Below are 23,035 nucleotides of genomic sequence, written 5' to 3' on the forward strand. Positions count from 1 at the left end.
CATTTTATTCCTGACATTGGTGACTTACGTTTTCTTACTTTTTAATCTTTATCAGAGTTTGTCAGTTTTGTTTTTTTAAACACTTTTTCTTTTCTTGGTTGCCTGTAGCATGTGGGACCTAACTTCCCTGACCAGGGATCGAACTGGGGCCCACAGCCGTGAAAGTACACAGTCCTAACCACTGGACCACCAGGGAATTCCCCAGTTGTGTTTTTTTAAACCAGCCTTTTATTTTGTTGACTTTTCTCTATTATTTTCCTGTTTTCAATTCTGTTGTTTTATTATTCTTCTGTTTGCTTTGTGTCTGTTTTGTTTTCCCTAATTTCTTGAGGGTAGAAACTTAGAGTCGTGTTTTGAGACCTTTCTACTGCAAGCATTTAGTGCCATAAATTTCCCTTCTCTCCTGCTTTAACTGTATCCCACATGTTTTGGTATATTGTGTTTTCGTTTCCATTGACTTCTGTGTGTTTTCTTTTTATTTCCTTTGAGACTCCCTTTCTGACCCTAGGTTACTTAGACATGTGTTGTTTCACTTCCAAGTGCGTGAAGACTGTCTTGTCTTTCTGTTATTGTTTTCTTATTTGATTCCAATATGGTCAAAGAACATACTCTGTATGATTTCAGTTCTTTTGAATGCGTTGAGGTTTGTTTTACAGCTCAGGATATGGTCTGTTTTTGGTGAATGGTCTATGAGTGCTTGAAAAAAAAACACCTGTCTTCTGCTGTTGTTGGTTGGCATGTTCATTATATATTTGTCGATTTAGTCTTATTGGTTGGTTGTGTTGTTTGGTTCTTCTATAGCTTTGCTGATCTTCTGTCTAGTAGTTCTGTCAACTGCTCAGTGTAGTGTTGAAGTCCCCAACTGTAATGGTGGATTTGTCTCTTTCTCCTTTCATAGCTGTCAGATTTTGCTCTGTATATTTCAAGGCACTGTTTGGTGTTTGCACATTTTGAACTACATCTTCCTGTTAGGTTGATCCTTTTATCATTGCTATAAAGCATAGCCACTCCTGTTTTTTGTAAAAAATATTAGCAATGTTTACGTGGGATGTCTTTTTCCATGCTTACTCTTCCAGCCTACCTATGTTGTATTTGAAATAAGTTTTTTTGTGTACAACATATCTTTAGATGATACTGGTTTTTTTCTGCCACACCCAATCTGTCCTTTTAGTGGTGCATTTAGACTGTTTACAGTTAAGGTACTTGTTGGTATGTTAGAGCTTAAGTGTGCTATTTTACTATCTTTCTGTTTCCTCTGTTTGTGTTTCTGTTTCCTATTTTCTTTTTTTCAACCTTACTGTGAGTTATCGGAACATTTTTTAGGATTCCATCTTGACTTTTTTTGTAGTGTTTTTACATATATTGCTCTGCTGTTACACTATGCAGATGTAATCTACCAGCGTCAGTGGCGTCACCATTTTATGACTTCACTTGCAGTGTGGGTACCTTACTTCTTCCATTTAGGTCCACTTACCTGCCCCGATTTTCAAATATAATTGTCTTAAATATTTCCTCCATATACATTGAGCACCGTGTCAGATGACATTATCTCTTTTGCTAAATGTAATTTAAGAAACTCCTGAGAAGTAGGCTAGTTACTTGCTCCCACTTTTTCCCATTCCAATATTCTTTCCTTTCTGAAGTCCTAAGGCTCTGTTAATCATTTCCTTCCTGTTGAGAGGACTTCTTTAGTCATTCTTCAATGACAGGCCTGCTGGCAACAATCCTTAGTTCTCCTTCATCCGCGAATGTCTTTATTTCCCCTCGCCCCCCGCACCCTCCCCCCCCAAGGATATTTTCACTGGTTATAGAATTTGCGGTTGACGGTTGGTTTTATTTTCAGTGCTTGAAAAACATGCCACTTGCTCCTGCCCTTCATGGTTGCAGGTGAGAAATCCTTTGTCATTCGAATTGTTCTCCTGTAAGTAATGTGTCATTTCTGTCTGGCTGCTTCCAGGGGTTTTTCTTTGTCTTTTAGTTTCCAGAAGTTTAATGTGGCTTGGATTTCTTTGGGTTTATCCATTTCAAGGTTAACTCGAATATATATATATTTGAGTTATATATATAATATCAAATCCGTGGTTTGATATTTTCTGCCAAGTTTGGGAAGTTTTCAGCCATTGTGTCTCTGGGTATTTTTTCAGTCCCTTCCTGCCTCTTTGGGGACTTCCGTGACAAAAGAGTATTAGTATTTTTGTTGTGGTCCGACAGGTCCCCGAGACTGTTCATTTTTCATCATCTATTCTCTTTGTTCTGATTAACTAAATTCTACTGATTAGCCTCATGTCCGCTGATTCCCTCCTGTGTCACTTCCACTCTATTATTGGTCCTTTCCAGTGATTTTTTTTTTTTTTTGCTTTTCTGCTTTAAATGTATTTTTCAGTTCTAAAATTTTGCCTGCCTGTGCCGGGTGGGGTGGACGTTCAGATCCCTCCTGGGCCTTGCTGCTACTTTCCCAGCAAAAGCAGGGCACCGACCAGCACGGCTTCACGGAGCCCAGTCAGGGGTGTACGCTTAGCTCCCTGGGCCCCTGTTGACACCGGGAGGGGGAAAAGGTGGAGGGCTGACTTGCAGGCCTTGTTTCTGCAGGGCGGGGGCCAAAGCTCAGTTCCTCTCTGTTCCCTGTCTACACCAGCGTGAGGGCTGGGGGCAGGGGTGGAACACACCAGCCCTGCCTTCCACCACCTCGTTCCCCTTACTGGTGCTGGGTGTGAGTTCCCCTTTGTTCTCCTTCATGCCGGGTGGGCGTGGAGGCTCAGTGACCCACCAGGTCCCACTGAGCCTTGAGGCTGGGGTGGGGGATCAGTGGGCCACTGGCTCTGTTTTCCACCACCTCATTCAGTCTTGCTGCTGCTGGGGGCTGGGCAGGTTCAGCTTCCCGCTAGGCCTTTCCCGCGGCCTGAGGTGGGGGAAGTGAGGGCTGACTCACTCTGACTTGTTCTGTCTCATTGCTCACCAGCGTTGGGTGGAGGTGGGGGCTGGGCCCGCTGCTACATGGTGTGTATGTGTGTGTGTAGGGGCGACTCACCCTGCCTGGTCCCACCTCCATGCTGCATAGTCAAGGGGGAGCGTTAGCTGTCTTTGGGGCCCTGGAGGGGGCGGGGGGAATCACAGCATCATCTGTTTCCACTGGGCAGGGCCTGGGAGGTCAGCTCCCTGCCTAACCTGCCAGTACCACCTGAGTGGTTTCAGAGCACCAACCACTCCTGCTGGGCAGGGGGATGGGCAGCGGGCAGTGTTCAGCTGCAGTAGGGTGGGTATGGCCAAAAGGCTTTCTGTTGGGGGCCCCCATTCCCCAGTCCTTTGGCTAAAGAGAACAGCTTTCCTTGGATAGTTTTCTCTCTGCCTGTCGGAGATCACGTTGCAGGCCTCTGCAGTGCCCTGGTCGGGAGGTATGGAGGGTATGAGCAAACCGGGGGACTCGCCACCCTGTCATTCCTCAAGCCCCGTGGTCCCCAGGCAGCCCACTCTCTTTCCCCTCTCAGTCCTCCGTGCTTAGTTGTAAAAAGGAGGACCTGGGGGAGTAGGGTGACCCCACCTTCATGGAGCTAAAAATCTGTATCTTCTTTGAACTATTTATGATTGCTATTGATTGGCTCTGGTTGCAAAGTACTACTCAGAATTTTAGAAGTCACCTCTTTCACCCTTTATTTTTATTCTCTATACGGAATAGTAGGATTTTAATGTCAGGAAGCGATTTAACAGTAATCCTAGCCACTTTTTTCACATACTAACTGCAGTATCTATTGTTGTGATTCCCCTGGTGACGTGCCCTCAGAGGGTACACACCACGCCACCCTCAAACGCACTGCCTGAAAATGTATGGGTGACACAAGTCTGATTCCACGTGCCATAAGGGAACTTCTCATTAGGAAAATGCTAAGTCTTGTAGTTCTGTGTGATTGGACTCTAAGGCAGGAGAAAGATCAATCATCCACTGATTTGTTTTGGTTAGTATTTAGGGCCTTTGTGGTATTAGATTTCTAGATAGACATACGCACATAATTGCCGGTTGAATGCTCGACTGTCTTGATGTCTTGCTTCCTGACCTACTTTAAAACCACTGAATCGGAGCACTTGCCCAGTGCCCGAGTCTCTGCACGCCCCTGGTCTGTGGTCACCCTGCCCGTGTTGGATGGGACTCCCCGTGGACCAGCACCCTCCCACGCTGGAGTCCAGTGGTCTTCATTCCTCCTCTGTTGGGTCAGCCTCAGTCTTGGTGTATTCCTCCTGTGACACAATTTCCATCTGCTTTCACCTTCTGGTCACTGTCCTCTGGTCGTTCTGCTTGGTCAGTGGCCAGGACCCGTGCCGGGGCATGTGACCTAAGACTGCTTTGCTTCTCCGTGGAGGTCCTGTGGACCCAAAGCAAACGTCTGTCCTTTAAGACACGGCCGCCTTGGTCCTGTGCTGTGTCGGGCACTGGGCTGTGAGCACTGTGCCGCCCACCCGCCTGCCCACCCGCCGACCCTGCTCTGCAGGCACAGAACAGGGCCTGCCATTCCTTCCTCATGTAGGAAATGCTGGCAGAAGCGTATGTGCAGAGGACTCATCGTGGCGTTGTTTTATACCAACCGGAAAACTATTGGCAGTCCAAATGGTATGGGAAAACGTCTACATTAGTGAGACTGTGGTGCTGTCTTCTAATGATGTTAAAAAGAATAGTCACGTGGAAAATGCTCCTGGTGTTACGTTCAATTTAAAAAGGTTACAGAGTTCTTGGCGACATCCTAGTGTCATAGTCTATAATAAAAATACCATAGTTTGGGTGGCTTCAATAATCAACATTTGTCTCACAGTTTTGGAAGCTGGAAGTGTGAGGCCAAGGTGCTGCCACGGTCCGGCTCTGGTGGGGTCCCTCTTCCTAGCTCGTAGGTGGCCACCTTCTCACTGTCCTCATGTGATGGAAGGACGGCAAGCTAGCTCCTTGACCTCCTCTTACAAGGGCGCTAATCCCATTCACGAAGGCTCCACCATCATGACCTAACCACCTCCCAAAGGCCCCACCTACCAAGTACCATCACACTGGGGAAGAGATTTTTAGCATATGAGTTTTGGGGTGGACATGGACATGTACTCCATAACATGTAATTTGGTATCAAGAAGTTTATCAGCATAACAAGAAGATTAGAAGGAAAATATATCAAAATGTTAATAGTGAATATTTTTGTATTCAACTTACAGGTGGTCTTACCTGTTTTTGTTTTTGTTTTTGTTGTTGTTGTATATGGAAAATGCTCATGGCTAGCATTTATAATAGAATAAATTTAATAAATAATATATATTTAAAAATTTCTCTTAATGTTAATCTTCATTTTTGGTGTGCACAGCAGCTTGTCACTGTGGCACGCACGATTTCAGTATTAACTTGCTCATACGGTCCGCTGTTAACTGTCACGCCCCTTATGATTTCATCCAGATGAGATCAGGCTTTTGGCCCATCACCATGAGTACTTCGATGGACATTAGCCCCCTAACTTACTCTTTTGGGATCTGCCTCTTATTTTAGCAAAGTGAGTATTTTATTGTAGAACATCTGCATCTGGCAGGGTTCCCGGTTGATTCAGTGCCCGTGAGCTGCTACTGCCTTACCTGCAGGGCTGTGCGTGGGTCTGGAGCAGGGTCTGGATGGCCTCCGGCTGTTCTCCAGACCCATGAGTGACCTGGGCAGGTCTGTTAGTCCCTCTGAGCTTCGGTTTCTTCATCCGTCAGGTGGAGACAGAAGTGCTCACTTCCAAGGTTGGGGGACTTTTGCATAAGCTACTGGGCAGAGAGCGGCTGGTAGGGACTCGGTCACTATTTTCTTTGCTGTGCAGTGACCATCGTGGCCACGGCAGGTCAGCAAGCATGACGTAATGAAATGTTCTTTTTTCCTTTCCATGGAAAGGAGCTGTCGTTTCAGAAGTTTAGGCAACTCACAGGGAAGTGAATTATCTGGAAATGCTACTATAATTCTAACCCTGCCAGGTCCCAGAACAACAAACAAAAAAAGAAAATCTATTCTAAAAACTGGCCTGGGAGGGCAGGGGAGGTCCAACTCACCACCCCTCACCTGCCCATGAACCCGCACATCACCCTGAGAAGGAACCTTGGTGAACCTTTAGACCATGGAGAGCCATCTGGAAACCCACGCTGCGCCTGGCTCTGCTGAACCGGGCCTGTGCTGGGGACACCTGTGGGAGACGGCCTATTGGATTTGGCAGAAACTTGACTGTAGTTCAAGATGTGTGTTTGGAGCAAGAATGGTCTGGAGACATAAGACATAGGCTGAACTACTTTTTCCTGCAATCAGAAGTTACTGCACATTTTTTCAAAATAAAAGTTATTTTGTTCATGGATGTAGCATTAGAAATATTCATTGCCTGACTAGAATCAAGAATTTTAAAACAGCTTTTTAATTTTTTTCCCTTTTCCCTGAGGAAATGCTGCTCCTTTGGCCATCGTTAAATTTTGGTTTTTGCTTCTGAGTGAGTGAATCATGAATCCTTGGGAACTTTTGCTTCACACACTGTGGGCTGACCGATGCCAACAGTCAGTACAAACATTTCCCTGGTGCACGAGTTGAAGCCCAGTTTATAAGAGGCAGGCCTTCGTGGTTTTAAGTATTTGCTTAGGATGAGTTGATATTCCCAGTGTCCTGTGGGAAACCCAAATTCACTTTGCATTTCCTCTGTTCTCTACCCTGGACCAGAGCCCCACTGCTCTTGAGTAGAGTTGTGGTTCAACCAGACGGTGATGAAGCAGACCAGCTCCTGGGAGGGGGCTGCCTGGCCACGTGTGCCCGCAGGCCAGGAGTGAGGGCTGTTCAAGGCCCCATCTCGTGCTGGAGCCAGGGCCTTGAAACCGGGCCTTCGGCACAGGTGTCTGGCTCTGCACAGGGCACGATGCTGCTTTTAGTTTAGGCTTTGCGGCCCGCCCTTAGGCGTGAAAATGGTTTGGGAGCTAAAATTTCTAAAAAATGGAATCAAGCATTTCAGTCCAAGAGGGTGTATGTGTTAAAATTAAAACCGGTTCGACACAATGATTCTCGACTATCTGAGTCGCTTGGGAACTTTTTTTTCCCAAAATAAGTCACGTTCCTGGACTAGAGCATGCGTCCCACTCCAGTTCCTAAAACATTTTGATGTAAGTGATTGATAGATTTAGTGAGTGATTTGAGACCTTTAACAGAAGCTTGCTTATGTGGAAGGGACCTGTTTTTCTCTTGCAAATGTGTGTCGGTGGGGATGAGCCACACTTGACAACCTTAGTTTGGGTGAGTTTGCCGGGGAAGAGGCTAAAAGAAGGTTTTTTCTTTGTTTTTTCATCCCTTGAGAAATTTCTTAATGCAGAGTAGTCTAGAAGTGAAATCTGGCTCTATGCTATGTTAGTATATATTTGAATTCAGACCTCAGTTTTACTTACAGCTGAGCATAAATTCTGCTCAACCGGTCAAAACAACCCGCCAACTTAAGGAAACGATTTGGTACGTGGCAGAACCACATATATTTGTTGATTTAGAGAATTCAGTGATATTTAAGACAGTGGGTGAGTGCCCGTGATTCCCTCTTTGGTCGTGCAGATTTTATCACTGGGCTCGTGTGAAGCTTAGAACCGGGTTTTCTCTGTAAGGAAAGCCTGACACATACCACACACCACGCTTCGTTTTCTCTCCAGTTCTTTTTTCTGATAGTTTGATAGGAATTGTTGGAGTGGAAAGTTGCAGCAGGTGACCCAGGCCAGTCTCGGTCCTTCCTCTGATGCCGTCCATTCCCCGCCCCGGGGCAAGTCCCTCCACCTGCCTGGGGGCCGGTGTCCTCCTGAATTGGGAAGGTGTTGCAGCCAGTCTGCAGCGGTCAGAGCACTGAAGGGTATCTGGTGTGGGCGGGGTGGGAGGTGCTCTGGTTTGGAACGACCCTGTTGAGTCGGTATTGCACGGTGGTTTTCTCAATGCGGGGGTAACCAAACTGTTGCACCCAGGATCTGAGCCCATGAGGGGGTAGAGCTTGGCCAGCAGCTGTGTCTCTGGAGGGGAAAGGGCATCGGGAGGAAGAGGAAGAACCTGAGAACCCGAGCAGATAAAAAGACCTTTGATAGCACCAGACGAGACATCTTTCAGTGCAGAATTCTGCACGTCTTACACTTGTATTTGCCCTAAGGCGGCGACTCTAGCTTCCATTCTTTTCCTGTGTTGGGGGGGGGGACGTGGCACAGCCATGGACAGAACATTTTTGTGGTTTGCAGAGAAGGCCTAGGATCCGCAGCCCCCCACCCCCCGAATTGCCGTGTCGCGTGCGGAGGTCAGGTGGTGGCTTGAACGAGGTCGGTACAGGCTGGTCAGTGGATGAAGGAACTTGGGCTCCAACCATCTTTCTGATGGATCGCTCACGGTACCGGTCAGATTCTCTGCTCACTTTTTTAGCCTTTTGGTTTTCTTATTTTTTACACAGTGTTCAGTTCTTACACTTCTTTTTATCATTGAGTTTCCTACAAAAGGCTTTGGGGCTGTGTTTCCCTTTCAGCATAAACGTGCTCTCTAGACGCACGAGCTCTGTGAGTTTTTTAGGGAGAAGTCAGACAGCCCGATGGCAACAGACATATGTTTTGAGGCCAAATATTTAAGCCATCAAATGTCCAAACACAATGATTCCGTCCTTGTGATTATGCAAAATAGTGTCTGGAACTGAGGTGTAATGTTTCCTCTCTTGATAACGATGCGGGATAAAAAGAGGCAGCTGCGTCTTGTGAATCGGTTCGAAGTGGGAAGCTTTCATCATGCCTTCTGGTGTGTTATCAGTCACCATATATCTGCATTAACAGATGAGTGCTTCACTCCGTGCATTGCCGGTATAAATTTTAACTGCATAAATAAAATTATAGGCTTTTATACGTCTTAATTGGAAAGCTGTTTCGGATGTAGCTTTTCAGGATTCTGTATTTTGCCCCTTGCCTTGGTCTCCACTAGCATTAGGACAGAATAACAGGGACGCTTAAGACCTTCATGTGAACTAAGGAGAAGAGATTTTTCATCACCTGTTTCCTGCCGCCAGCGTTCAACTTTATAGAGGAAGCCACACACACTCTGTAATCAAAAATTTTTATATTTGTAGTTTAAATTCTCATTTCCTCCCCCACATCTGATTTTGGACCAGGAACAACGGATGGTTACCGAAAGCTAGTAACTTCAGAATTGTTAACGCTTTATTTCTAAGGAACTAGAGTTGTATGTTTACAACTTCCCTGGCTGTAACCACTTAGCCAATCCCAATCCAGAAATCACTTCTAGACTACTTTGCATTAACCTTAACCACTTAAGTCTTAACCACTGCCGGGGTTACAGTTTAACCCTGGCAGTGGTTAAGACGCCACGCTTCCACCGCAGGGGGTGAGGGTTCTATCCCTGGTTGGGGAACTAAGAGCCCACATGCTGCGTGGTGTGGCCAGAATAAAAGAAAATGAAAGGTCTCCAAAAAGCATTTCTCCTTTTGTAGTTTTGCTGGAGTGAGTAGTGAAATAAATGGTCTGCATAGGAATTTCCCTCCACTGTCAGTGGAAGGGTCATGAGGTTGGATTTGTTCTTCTGAGTAGGACGGCACAGGCACAGTCAAGTCCTCCGTGATATTCTGGAAGGAATCTAAGACTATGGAAATAGAGACACAGCTGTCCTGGAGACAGTGGGGCTAGCGGCAGTGTAGGGAAAGCAAGGAACAGTAGTGTCCTGTGTCCTGCTGCCCCCGGCCAGACCCACTGCAGACCACAGCCACACGCTATTCAGAGCATCATGTTTCTGGAGCGTCCCGAGGGGGACCCGAGTGGTGATGGAGGGCATTCCCAGGGCTCGTCGTAAAGGCATATGGAAGGAACTGGTTCCGGACCAGATCTGGGGCACGAGGTGGCAGCTGCATTGATTAAAAAGAGGGGTAATGATTGAGAGGGATCATAGATTGTCTTTGTAGCCCCAGGGGACAGAATCTAGATTGGGATCGGGGTTAGAAGAGAACATTCCAGTTCCCAGGAGGGAGAAGTTCGTAGCCCCTAATGCCTATCAGCGAGGACTGCAGTGCCTTAGGAGAAGGGGTGCACCAGGCCCAGGGCGGGCGACGAGGCATCATGGTGCAGGAGGCTCCTGCCAGGTCCCCCACCTGACGAAAGATGCTGGCTTCTGCTGTGACCCAGAGTTAGCCGGGTATGTCCTTGGACATAGACATAAAAACTCGGGATCTGGGTTTGCTCCTGGCCTTGGCTTCTTGAAAATATGTGTGTTAGAGGACAGCTCAGGGGAGATGGGTAACTAGGTCTTCTGAGGTTGAAGAAGGCATGACACATTCATCTTAATGCCTTTAGATTCATATTTTATTGTAGGATGCAGTTAAGGTCAAAGGGGGAAGATACGAACACTAGTTTCCAGACTTCCAGCTTCACAGCCTTGGTTTACCTGCAGTTTCCAAATGGTCAGACTGGAAATTGATCAAAGCAGCGTATTTTGATTTTCTTACTCACGGCCACGTAAAAGCAGTGGGCAATACACATGGAAAGAGTAAGTATGAAAACCCTGGCTACATCTCATTCGCTTTCTTAGTGTTTTTTTTTTTTTTTTGTCCTAACAGCTATTTATAAAGCACCGTCTTGAATTCATGCAACTGCTCAGGCTTGACCCATGTGTGTACCAGGGAAAAACAGGTTTAGGAACTTCATGAGTACTGATGCGGAATACTATCTCTTGATTTTATTTCGAATCCAGTTCGTTTTCATCCAGTGGTTCAGTGGAATTGATACAGTATTTATCAAAAAATAAAGTGATGGAATTGAGAAATAATAGACCCAGAAGGGGAGGTGTGTGTGTGTGTGTGTGTGTGTGTAATTGGGTTCTGGCTCGTTTGCTTTCTGAGAACCATCAGAGTTCAAGGTGATTTCTGATAGCATTTACTGCAGTCAGTAAATGATAGTAAATGACTGATAGTCAGTTACTGTCATGGCAGCGGCCCTCCTTCCCCTGTGGCTGGGAATTCTGGAGCTGCTGAGACAGCTCCGTCCCTCAGGTGGGTTTCCTATGGAAACCTTGGCCAGCTGTCTGGTTGCTTCCTTCTTGTAAATCTCAACTGATAAAGATATTTCTGAAGATAGCCCCTTAAGTAAGGAGACTGTTGGGTTGAATAAACATCCCAGAATTTTTACTTCTCCAAATGAGTGTCGACCTTCACAGCGGCCACCTGCGCGAGCAGTGCTTCCCCGAACATTTTTGGAGCATCTTTTTTGGAATTGTTTCAGCCCTGTTTTCAGAGCCAACAGGAAGTGGTCCTTTATGTCTTTTGGTTCAATCTAGAGTCTCCTCAGGGATAAAGATGGGCAGCCCTGAAATGCCAGGAGGAGGGGCTGGCTTTCTGCTCCACAGTCCCTGGTAAGTGCCGGGCAAAATGAGCACTTATTTGCCTAAGTATTATGTTCTGTGTTTAAAATAAAAACAATTTCTTCAAAGTCATACATTCCGCATCTCTTCAGGGACCAAGAAACCCTTTCTCAACTCTGAGTTGAATATTGATTGAGAGCTCAGTTCATGTTGATTAGTTGAAAATGTAATCTCAATTCTACCCCAGTATTTGTAGCTCAGCGAACATCTGAAAACAGTATAGAGTGAAATGTTTCCGTGGATTTTCGTTTGGTTTCTGGTTCTGCACTTGAAGCTCCAGTAGTGATGTGCTGGGAACTCAAACAGCCGCTGGCCCTGGGACGTGAGAGCATCCTGTCCCCAAGGATGATTGCAGTGATGTGAGCGCACGTGTAAGACATGGTCCCGCCGCCCCCAGGATGGTTCTCGTCATCCGCACAGCAGCCCAGCCGGGTGTGGAAAGATGGCAGTGCACGTCAGAATGTGACCGCAGCTCCTTTGAACACCTGCCGATCGGAACAGTGGGGTGGAAGCGGTTGGACGTTTAGGAAAAATCAGAAGGTTTGGCTTGACGGATGTCGAGCTCATTATGCATCGACAATCTCGTTTTTTTAAATTTTCCCACTCTCGCTGGCGGCGCTACAGAAAGCCCTTTCCGAAAGCCTCAGCCTGATTTCACTATCAGCCACTTAACCACGATATTAATTTTTTTCAGTCTCTGAGCTTTTAAGATTTGGAATTACCCTCTAGGCTGGAAACTAGTTTTGTAGCTGAACCACAACAGTTAATGCAATACTGCACATCTTTCAGTAACTCAGAGTTCTTTGGCGTTGAAAAAATGTCCTCCTTTCTACCCACCCGGCACACTGGTATAGAAAAATAGATTAATCAGAGACCTCGTGGTTTTTTTGGTTTGGGGTTTTTTTTTCCTATAGGAAATCAGGTTACCTGAAATGCTAGATTCTGAAATGCTAGATTTCAGAAAACTCTAGCATTGTTTCCAAGAGTTTTGATGAAAATTCAGCTAACATATCGCACTTTTGACAGAATTGCCTGTGTGACACAGTTGCATTCCAAAGTTTTGATTAGTGGCTTTGGTTAGAAAATCTGGGCCCAGCAAGTTCCCCAGCTCAGAATGGTGCTTACAGGATCGGAGCCGGCCTCGTGTGGACTTCTGGTTACAGCTTTGCAGCAGTAGCTTTACATTAAGAGCTGCTTATATTTCATTGTGCTTTTCCTCTTCCCTCCCCTCTCTCCTTTTAGCACCAGGTTTATGGCATGAAATGCTTTCTTTTTTTTTTTTTTTTTTTTTTTGTGGTACGCGGGCCTCTCTCTGTTGTGGCCTCTCCCATTGCGGAGCACAGGCTCCGGATGCACAGGCTCAGCGGCCATGGCTCCCGGGCCCAGCCACTCCGCGGCATGTGGAATCCTCCCGGACTGGGGCACGAACCCATGTCCCCTGCATCGGCAGGCAGACTCTCAACCACTGCGCCACCAGGGAAGCCCGAAATGCTTTCTTAAATGCTGAAATTACATTTTCTGTGGGTGAAAATGCACCTCATCACAGTTTCCCCTTTGAAGTTCTTATGTTTCTGTAAAATTGCCTTAGTTAAAAATGTGATCTAAGTAATAAGAGCTTTTGTTTCAAATAAAGACCCATTTTATTGACGAGGTATCAGTATTTGCGGCTGTTAAGCACATTGCAGAGAGCATAATAAAATGTTTATGTTTGATGCTTATCTGTCTTACAGGCTAGAGATATAAATGTAAATGATCTTCTTGATAAGTGGATTATATTAGCAAGGGAGCAGGCAGATTGAGTATCTAGAAAGGATTGTAGGAGTGAGGGTGTGTTTTTTGAGTATCCCCTGCCCTTGAACCCCACCAGCTCCAGGTTCACCTTTGGAAGACCGAGCCCTGGATCTCTTCCGCATCGTGGTGGTTCGTGCTCTGGTCACTGTGGGGCAGAATTCAGCAAACTGGTGATAAAGGGAATAAAAACCTTAATTCTGGCTCCAACCAGTGCCGCCGTGGGGCTGACAAGCAAATTCTCAGGTCAGCCAGACCCCATTCTTAGCCCTGCTAGGTTCTCACGTGACATGAGACCGCATGTGACAGACACCAGCATTAAACTAGTGACGAAGTTAAGGAAGAGCCCCCGGCACCCCCGTCACCACCAGAAGGAGACATTTTGTTACTTGAGAAGTAATCTTTGAAATTTAGGTGGCAAAAATCCACTGTATTAACTGAGATTAAGGCCACCATTTTAAAATATAGGAATAGGATGCCTTTGAAAATATTCAAAATAGAATTTTTAGCTTACGATCTTACCTTAAAACCAACACTGTCTGTATTTATGGGCTAGGTTTTATTGCAGGGTGAACGTTGGTCATTCATTTTAGGTTTATTCAAGAAATAAGAACAGTATTTGCTTCTCAAAAAACTCCAGTTCTTGGGGGCTTCCCTGGTGGTGCAGTGGTTGGGAGTCCGCCTGCCGATGCAGGGGACGCGGGTTCGTGCCCCGGTCCGGGAGGATTCCACATGCCGCGGAGCAGCTGGGCCCGTGAGCCGTGGCTGCTGGGCCTGCGCGTCCGGAGCCTGTGCTCCGCGGCGGGAGAGGCCACAACAGTGAGACGCCCACGTACTGCAAAAAAAAAAACTCCAATTCTTAAAGCCAAGTGGTGATAGCTGCTGTGTTAGAGTAGTCTAGACACATCAGTCTCCTTTGCAAACGTTAATTTATAGTGTATGTTACTATTCTATAGAAACTTCAAAAAATATATATACCTAAACACAGTTGCTAGCTCTCTTACTGATCTGTTTTATCAGTTAGTGTATGCTAAGCCTGGTCTAACCAATTATCTTTGGCTAATACAACTCTCCTGACTCCTGAGTGTTCTCCAAAGACACACGTCTGGGCCCCAGAACTGACCCGTGGTTTCTTCCCCCTGCTCAGGATTTCTCAGGGCCTGGTCCGTGGACTGTCTGCACCAGGAGCTTGTAAGAGTACAGCTTCCAGGGCCTCACTGCCAGACCACGGGGATGTGTTTCTCTCTGGGCATTTATTGAAGCTAGCAGTTAGAACTCTTCTTTCTGCAGAAGAAACATCTGCTTATCTTCTTCCCCCCACAAACAGCAGGGCATTTGTCTCTAAGATGAACAAGTTGGATCTGGCCCCCAAGGTTCCACATGTGCTTCTCAGCTGCTGGCCAGGTTGACGCAGTCACTAGGTGCTCATTTTGATGTGCACCGGCTCCAATGGTGGTGCTTCTGGCCGTCAGCCCTCCCGTGAGCCAGACAGAACTTTCTAAACCACATAGGTAAGTGAGGGTGTTAAAGAGAATTCAGGAGCCTTCACCTGCAGGTTGGGGGAAGTTAACCGGGGGAGTTAACTTCGTTTTGTGTTACAAGAATATAAGGTATGAGTATCCTTGTCCAGAAGAAGTTTATCATTTAGTTGAAGTCTAGCATTTAATCTGCAGGGATGTGAGCTCGTGGGAGCAGGGCTTGGGCATCTTTGGTTGCTGTGCCCAGACCATCTCCTGAGCAGTATCTGGCTCATGGGCATTCATATTCATTGGGTAAATTAGTGAGTGTCTTGATTTACTGAACCTTGGGTAACTTGCCAACAGTTTTTACCAGTCTGTCATCTTCGTAAAACATGCAGCCTAGATTTCACAGATTTTCTTTGGATAATTGGCATTTCTGACTCTAGGATTGAGGGCAGATTTACTCTCTCGAAGAGAGCCAAGTGTAGTGAGAAAGGAGTGGGGCTCTGGAGCCCAGGAGCGGTGGGTGACAGGGGTTCTGAGCGACCACGTGGCATCCTGTGCGCTGGTCTGGTCACTTGTATCTGTGGATACATGCGTCTCCCTGAGCTAACCTTGCAGGTGATGACCACAGTGTTCATTCTAAGAAAAGAGGCTTTTTCTTAGAAAAAGGGGAGTTAACTTTGTAACAACAGCTGCTAAAGTCAGGGAAAGAGCACTTGATTGGCTGATAGTATGAAAAGATAGTAATGATTTGGTACCTGTGATGGACAAAATCCTTAAAGCACTGCAAACCCAGGAGAAGGGAGTGAACTATTACAGACCACTTGGCATCACATATACCCTGAAATTCTGTTTTCTGCCGGTTTAGCTACTTAAACTTTAATTTTAATAGGCTTGTACAGAGTAACGATGGAATTTGTGACAGAGGTACCGCCAAGGCAGTTTTCTGTGTGCTTGGAGGGGTGTTCAGGGGACATGCCTGGCGTATCCCAAAAGTTTCCTGTCATCAGCCTTTGTGCGCTTCACCAGGCGTCCTTGGGGAAATCTCCCCTCTGGCTCGTTGCCAGCACAGATGATTCTGGAGAGGATGCACGTGTGTTCTTTGTTCAGTGCCCCCACACCTGTGCACACACGCGCGCGCGCGCACACACACACACGATGCCCTGCCTCTCAGCCTTTGTGGGATCATCGATCATTTCTCTTGGGTGAGGGCCGGGGGTACAGAGAAGTTGGGGCAAGAGATTGAGAAGACTTGGTAAAAACTCAAGAGTTCACTTTTAAGTGCTTTTGTAGACCTAGGAACCAACAGCACTTTTATTTGTAACGATAAATAAAACTCTTAATACAACATACAAGATTTTTTTTTTTTACAAAAATACAAAAGAGGAAGCTATATTCATGTTATGGCAAAATCTGATTATGATAGGTGCTTAAATTTTTCGCTGTGGTTAAAACATAACACGTGTGTTTAATTGCCAGCAGAGTGCTCCTTTTAACAGGAAGTTAGCGTAAGCCGCTTGTGAATAGCAGTTGAAATCCAATAATCTCATCTCTTTTCCTGTTACCCGTGTTACCCAGCTGTTCTCTGAGTGTGGAGAACACTTTTCTTCGTGGTACTTGGAGATATCGTCTTCCTGATGCTGGTGGGATCTTTGGACAACTCACAGTTTTGTGCTCCAGTTTTGGCCGTCACGTGGCTTTGAAATGGGCTCATTAACCGACGGCTGAATGCACTGGGTGTAGATGGGAGTGACAGCTTAATGAAAGGGTGAACCTCCCTCTTTTTTCTCCTTTCAAAAAAGCCTTTGCTCTTACACCCGAAACATTTCCTCTCTCCATGTGGTGTTTGCAGACTTGAGCCATCTTTATTGGCTGCATTAATATCGAAACAAAACATGCAATTATGCTTTCATTTGGCCCCTTGGTGGCACTTGTGCAGACTGGCTGTGTATCACTGCACCTCCTTCCATGGAAACAAGCTCATTCAGTTCTCAGGTTTTCACTGACTTTGCTTTGAATACAACCATTTCACGTTCCTCGCTGATGTGTGACATTTTCCTAGGAATTTTACCTTGCCTTAAGATCAAAATATAATAGTTACTTTACGGACAGCCTAAATCTTTACACTCTCATATGTTTCGAGGCTATTTCTTGGGCAGCATCCATTGTGCCGTTGTTGTGTTAGTTTGCCTTCTCGAAATGGAAGTAGGTAATTCACTGGCCAGGAGATTTTTAAATTTGGCAATTCTGAATCTCCAGTTGTTGTTGAAAATGAAATTACTCTGTATGCCTTATTCATGAGCCAGAGTTACGTAGCAGAGCCTGCCACCATAATCTCGAATGCATGATTGTAGCTCTTGAAGTTAGGGAGCGTCCCAAAACATGAAAGCGTGTGTGAGATGGGCTTGCTTCTAGAAACTGACCTTTGGGACTTTCTAAATGATCTATGGAAAACAATGTGATTTTTGTTCTGTTTGTTCTGATGCAGCTTCCATGAGGCAGTCTCAGGCTGTACCTGCAGATATGCGTCCGGAGATATGGATTGCGCAAGAGTTGCGGCGTATTGGAGACGAATTTAATGCATATTACCCAAGGAGGGTAATGATGTTTTCTTTACCCCCTTTCTCCCTCACACCCTACCTCTCCCTGCCATTTAAAAAAAAAAAAAAGAAAAGAAAAGAAAAGACTAGTAATAATCCTGTGCTTATTCTGGAAATGAGCGGTATTACCTATGTGTGACCTACCATTCTTCCTCCTTTCCCATTTTCCATTTGTTTTATGGCTGAATGTAAGTGGTGGCCATTAGACAAAATCCGAGGCCGACCAAGGGATGGTAGGAGCACAAACCTTAAATTCTCCATGCTTGAAAAAAAAGGGATTCTGTATATGCTTTGAAATATTCCCATATAAATACTAACGTAGTCCTCAAGCCAGAGAGGGAGTTGCAGCCCTCCCTGGAGGCAGTTTGGGTCAAAAGTAAAGAAATTTTTAAATTTCCATCTTAGCCAAAGGGAACGATGCCAGCTCTTAAAGTAGAAGTCTCCCCTGTGATTTGCCAGGCAATGAGTCAGAGCAGGGGGGCCTCTGTCATCCCAGCCCCCACTGCTGTCCTTGGTGTTCATTTATTGAAATGTATTAGGAGGCCGATAATTCATAGCCTGTAATCGGGGGTATAAAAATTTTATACCTCACATTGAGTGCCACTGGGATTTTTGAGGTGTGCTGTTGGGTTAAAAAAAAAAAATTCAGCCTTAGATCCTACTCTGCAGGCACAGAGTGTATTTTGTTTTGCCCAGGGGCCATACATGTTACCATTTGGACACCTTATTCCCATGGAAGACATTTTAAAATGGGTAGGGTTTAACTCAGGGAGTCAGGCTCTTAGGCGCATGTGTGACTACTTCCTGCAGGGGTGCACCAGCAAATGTGTGAGAGAATGTGATTTTGGCTTTGCTAACCTTTTTTCTGGCAACCATGTATGAAGGTATTTCTGTTGATGTATCGAAAAGGAAGTACTTAACAATTATTTTCTACAAAATAAGATTTAATATCATTCTTTCTTACTGTGTTACTTTCCATCTGACTCCTTTTCTGTCAAACATTATTGTTTCCTATAATACTTTTTAAAGATTTTTTTTTTCTTTCTTTTTTCTTCTGGAGGGAGTTTATGCTTAGGACCCCCCAATATTTCTGCCCTGCTTTCAATGTTAGTCTCTTTTGTAGCTAGCTGTTGCTTAGTGAACAGATGTTACCTGTAAATTGCTTTCAGTCAGTCTTGTTTTCCTTTTACGTGCAATGCCTGTTCAGCTTTTTTAAACATACGTGGAGATGTTTTCCCATTACAAGAGAGTCTTTTATTGCTTCAGTATAGAATCTCCAGAAGGGAGTCAGGGAGTTTCAGAAAACTCACACTGGATCCTCTTCATACCTTCTACAGGGCGTGTATGTGTGTGTGTGATGGGAAATGTGCTGTCGTGTGATTCTGTCATTAAATGGGAAATGTCACATTGATGAACGGGCTCCGGAATTTCTTGTGATACTGGGTCTAGCTGGCAGGATGCCTGGCGGCCTACACCTGACGGGGACCTGCTCACAGAACATAAATTCCCTGTCAGCCTAGATCTGAAATGGCAGTCACTTTGGCAAGGTGGGTTGTTGTGTAATTTGCCACAGAAGTTACCGTTGCCCTAGTTTCTTCTGCCTCGGTTTCGCTGGTGGGGTTTCGGGGTTACTGTTTGTGTGTGGACTTGGCTCTCCCGCTTGACTAGGAGACAGTGGTCAGAAACAGGGCCCTGGGATATTCGGGACGTCGGTCCCTTTAAGAGGGTAGGCTGAATATATCCAGTCCTGATTCTGGAACGTGTCACGAATCCAGCAGGAAGAGGTCACTTCTGACGGCTCTGGCGGCTTCTCAGGCTGAGCCTGGGCCGTGAACTGACGGGCATGCTGGGCCTGCCGCCTCCCCATCCCGTCTCAAAGCGGATGGTAGAGGTCCTTAGGGCTCCAGGTCTGGCTTGGCTGGGGCTCCGCAGGAGAAGTGAGGCTGCCGGCCTCCGGTGCCTTCAGAGTCCGGGGAGCTCTGGACACCGAGATGAGTCAGCACAGCTCCATCCTCCGGGGGTTGGATCAGAACCTTTGGCCAGAGAGCCAGGTGTGTTTAAGAAGGTTTTGCAAAAGTTTCTCTTTGAACTTACATGAAGTATCGATGACTCTGCGATTGACGTGAAGTATCGGTGACTCTGCAGAGCTTTCCCCCGAGCCTACCTGGATGGGTCTGGCTGATGCATCTCTGTGGTGGCCCCGAATGCTCGGTGGTGAGACATGGGCTAGGGAGGGGGGGCGGTGTTGGAGCACAGCCACGCCCACACGTAGGCTGCCGAGGTGCGGGACCGTTCAGATCACGTGCAGAGGAGACACAGGCCATCGGGTGGTCTTCATCACCAAGCCTCTCCCGTGCAGGTGGGGGAAGAGCCTCTCAGAGTTCACACCCCGCCTCCCCACCGTGTTCCCAGCGTTATTACACGGTTTAATGTTGAAGATGCTCATATGTTTTTTCAAATGAGCTGTAACCTGTTCTCAGTGCTTTGGGTAAGATAAATAGAAGTGAGTCTCATTGCAGTAGTTCTCAGTATTTGTAATCGTGAACCTTATTTGGCATCTCTTAAAAAAGAACCAGTGCAAAAATGCAGTCGCTAATCATTGAAAGGACTCTAGCTTTCTAAGAAGGCTGGAATATCGGGGGAGGAGTAGGGACACACTCTAGCTTATCACCTCATTTTTCAAAAACGAAACAAACTTATTCTCCAGGTCTTAGAAACAGCCAGTTCAAAACAGCAGACTCTGAAACTCGGGATAGTGACACAGTGACCCCAGGGCCGCAGAGGCCTGTCTTAAGAGTTGTTGGATTCAAAACAGTCCATTGTCTGCAGTCACACTGATGGGCCATTGTTGAATATTGGGGGTGGAAACCTGGGGAGGAAATGGGAGGGATTTTGCTTCCAAGTTACGCACTTGTCTGTCCGGGGAGGTGTCCCTTCTTGGCAAGCAGAGTCCGTCGCCACGCTGCTGTATGGTGGATCGGAGCCTTTTAAACATTCAGTGTCTCTACTTGCTTAATACTTTTACAGTATGTTTTGTAAAGTGTGGGTCTTTTGTTGCCATAAGCCTTGCGAAGCCTGACAGGATATTTTCCCGTTTTTTCAGTTAGAGCAATAGAGGAAGTTGTCGTGTAGTTGTCATGTGCTCAGTGCACTTGAGGGCAGTGGGGAAGCATATGAGACGGAGCTGTGGAGTCTGAATCCTTGAAGCAGGAGGTGAGAGAGGCACAGGTGAGCGCAAAGCCCCGGTGCATGTTCCCTTCTCCTTTTGTGACTCGGTGGGTGTCGTCGCCCCAAATGAACCCTGCCAGGGCAGGGCGACCCGCCCCTCTACCTGATGGGAGTTTTACTGCTCCAAGTCTGGTGTATATTTGTAACTTTCTGTTTTGAAATAATTGCAGACTTTGACGCCAAAGTTGCAGGAATGGTACAAAGACCCCTCTTGTATCTGCCACGCGAGTCCCCTGCTTTTAACATTGTGCCATGTTTGCTTTAACGTCCTCCCTCCTTGTACCTACCTGTGTGCAAACTATTTTCTGAACTCTTCGAGAACGAACTGCAGGCACGATACTCCTTTACTCTTAAATTCCTCAGTGTGTCCTTCCTAAGAATAAGAGTATTCTCTCGTGCAGCCACAGAGTAATTAGCAAGATTGGGAAATTAACAACGTGGCAGTACTGTCGTGTCGTCTGTGGGTCTCATGCAGACTTTGCCAGTCGTCCCAACAGTGTGACATTGTGTCCTCCTCCGTGCATCGTATCGGGAGGCACTGGGTGTCAGTTTGTCCCATTCCTGGGACTCTGGTCAGAGGTGGTGTCCTCCACTACAAAGTCAGTACTTTTCCATTTATCATAGAAGGAAAGTGTGTATAAACGAGGAAGAACTTCCCTTTCTCCCCTGTGTTTACTTCGTTTGTCAACTTTAGTTCATGGGTCCGTGTTTAGTTCAGCAGCTTATTATGTGTTCCTCTCGATACTTAATGCTCAGATTGTCACAGATTTGGCCAGTGGCAGCCCCGTGGTGCGTCTCCACCATGTCATTAGGCATTAAAGTGCTGCAGCAGCCTAGGCACACACAGAGCACGTAGTGGGACAAAACCCAAGGGTCCAGAGAAGTGGTGGAGCTCTGGGATCCGTTGCTGGATGACCTGCAACCATACGGTGTCCTGGCTCCATAGCTCCCCATGTCCAGCTCTGTGAGATTCCGGGGAGGGAGGGCGAGGGCTCTCAGGGAACACCGGGCAGCCAGGGACGTCAGTGGGGAGACTGCATCTCTCTGGGGCTTTCTGAAGAGGGCAAGCAGCTGGCTGGGAGCCGCGGTGCAGCAGCTGGCACCTTGATGCCTCCTCTTCCCCATGGGTGGGCGCCCCCACCCAGACAGCCAGCTTTCCTGTTGTTTTTGATAGCCTCTGCTGGCTTCTTTCGCAATTCAGAAATTGCGTGAGTGCAAGTCCAGGTCCCGTCTGCTGGAGGGAGCGTCAGCAGGTGTGGGCTCCGGTCCCCTGCAGGCGTGGGATGCCCTGTGCTCACCGCAGGTTCTTGGGGATGGTGTCCAACTGGATGGGATTCTTGGCCCTGGCTGGGGTTGCAGTCTGAGGCCATGGAGAGGGTGCTAGACCCTTGAGAACGTGAAGACACGTGCTCTTGGGGTGGTCAGCCCCGTTCTCTGACCAGCGTGCCCCAGCTCCCCCCTGCCCCCAGTACCGAGGCTAGGATCACTCGCCTTCTTGCCTTGCCATCAGCGTGTCCAGCCTAAGGCACTCTGTGCTCAGATAGGCTGCTCTTGGTTAGCGGTGGCATGGGGATGTCCCGGTGGGGGGCTGCAGTGGACAGCGGCACGCGATGCTAGGACAGGCTCTCTAGAAGGGCCAAGAAGGAGATGAAAACCCTTTCATTGTTGGATCACAAGAGACAGTGTATCTTTTGTTCACACTGCCTGCCTCCTACTTCTGTCTCGGGCGTGTGCAGGCATGAATTGACCGAACGACATAGAGGGAAGCGTAGCCCTGAACCCCACAAGGTAGAGAAGAAAAGGTGGCTTGCAGGCTGGTTCTGAGGGAAACCACAGTTTAATCGGTGTCAACACATTAGCATTTTCATGTAAGTTGAGCCTGGAACATCAAAGGGGCTCTGGACGCTGACCCTCCTTGGAGTCAAAAATCCACGCACTGCCATCCCTGCCTCAAGACAAAGGAAGTTGATAAATGACTCACCCAAGGGCAGGAAGCTGAAACTGTTTGGACAGAATCAGGACTCAAACTCTAGTCCTTTTGATTCCACATATTGTGATCTCTAATTGAACACAAACTTTCCCCCCCACTTCGCTAATCTAAAGATCTGTAAAATGAAACAGGTACCAATACTGAAAAAAACCCGTGTGTAAGTGGACCTGCGCAGTTGAAACCCGTATTGTTCAAGGGTCAGCTGTACTGTATGTGAACTTGAAGTCTGTATGTGTCGTCTTTCCTAACAAGTGAAATTCCCCGTGCTGTTTGAGCCTCGTTTTCGGAAGGGCTGTTCTTCTATAGATGGTCTTCTGTAGCTAGTGGACGGGGAGAGGTCAAAATTATAGCTTGTTTGGTAATAGCGTAAACCGTACTTAACGTCCAGAGATGCATGTTCTCAGATGGCCCTCTTTTGAGGCCTTCGTTCATCACATGTTGGAGTTTAACAAAATGAGATGCTTTCTATTACTGTCTGAGAAAAGAATAATGAAAAATCTGCCTATCGAACATTAAAGCTGGGCCCATCCTATCTCATGAGATGATGCCCCGCATTTGTCGCACACAGGTTGATAGAATG

At 46.7% G+C, this 23,035-nt stretch overlaps 1 protein-coding gene across 7 annotated transcripts in view; it reads left to right on the top strand.

The window, feature by feature from the left end:
• The window catches only part of BCL2L11 (BCL2 like 11), a 46,569-nt gene that overhangs the window by 11,867 nt on the left and 11,667 nt on the right, over positions 1–23,035 (top strand). For 4 of the 7 annotated variants that reach the window (XM_079941235.1, XM_079941236.1, XM_079941234.1 and 1 more), the window contains one exon: positions 17,126–19,495. In XM_079941235.1, the coding sequence (XP_079797361.1) occupies positions 17,126–17,376 (251 nt within the window). In that variant the 3' untranslated portion in view covers positions 17,377–19,495. Of the gene's footprint in view, positions 1–10,341; positions 12,629–17,125; positions 19,496–23,035 lie in introns of those variants that run through there. The other 3 variants (XM_079941237.1, XM_079941239.1, XM_079941240.1) reach the window with 2 other exon arrangements.

This window comes from Stenella coeruleoalba, assembly GCF_951394435.1.
Source record: "Stenella coeruleoalba genome assembly, chromosome: 13".
Classification (NCBI taxonomy): domain Eukaryota; kingdom Metazoa; phylum Chordata; class Mammalia; order Artiodactyla; family Delphinidae; genus Stenella; species Stenella coeruleoalba.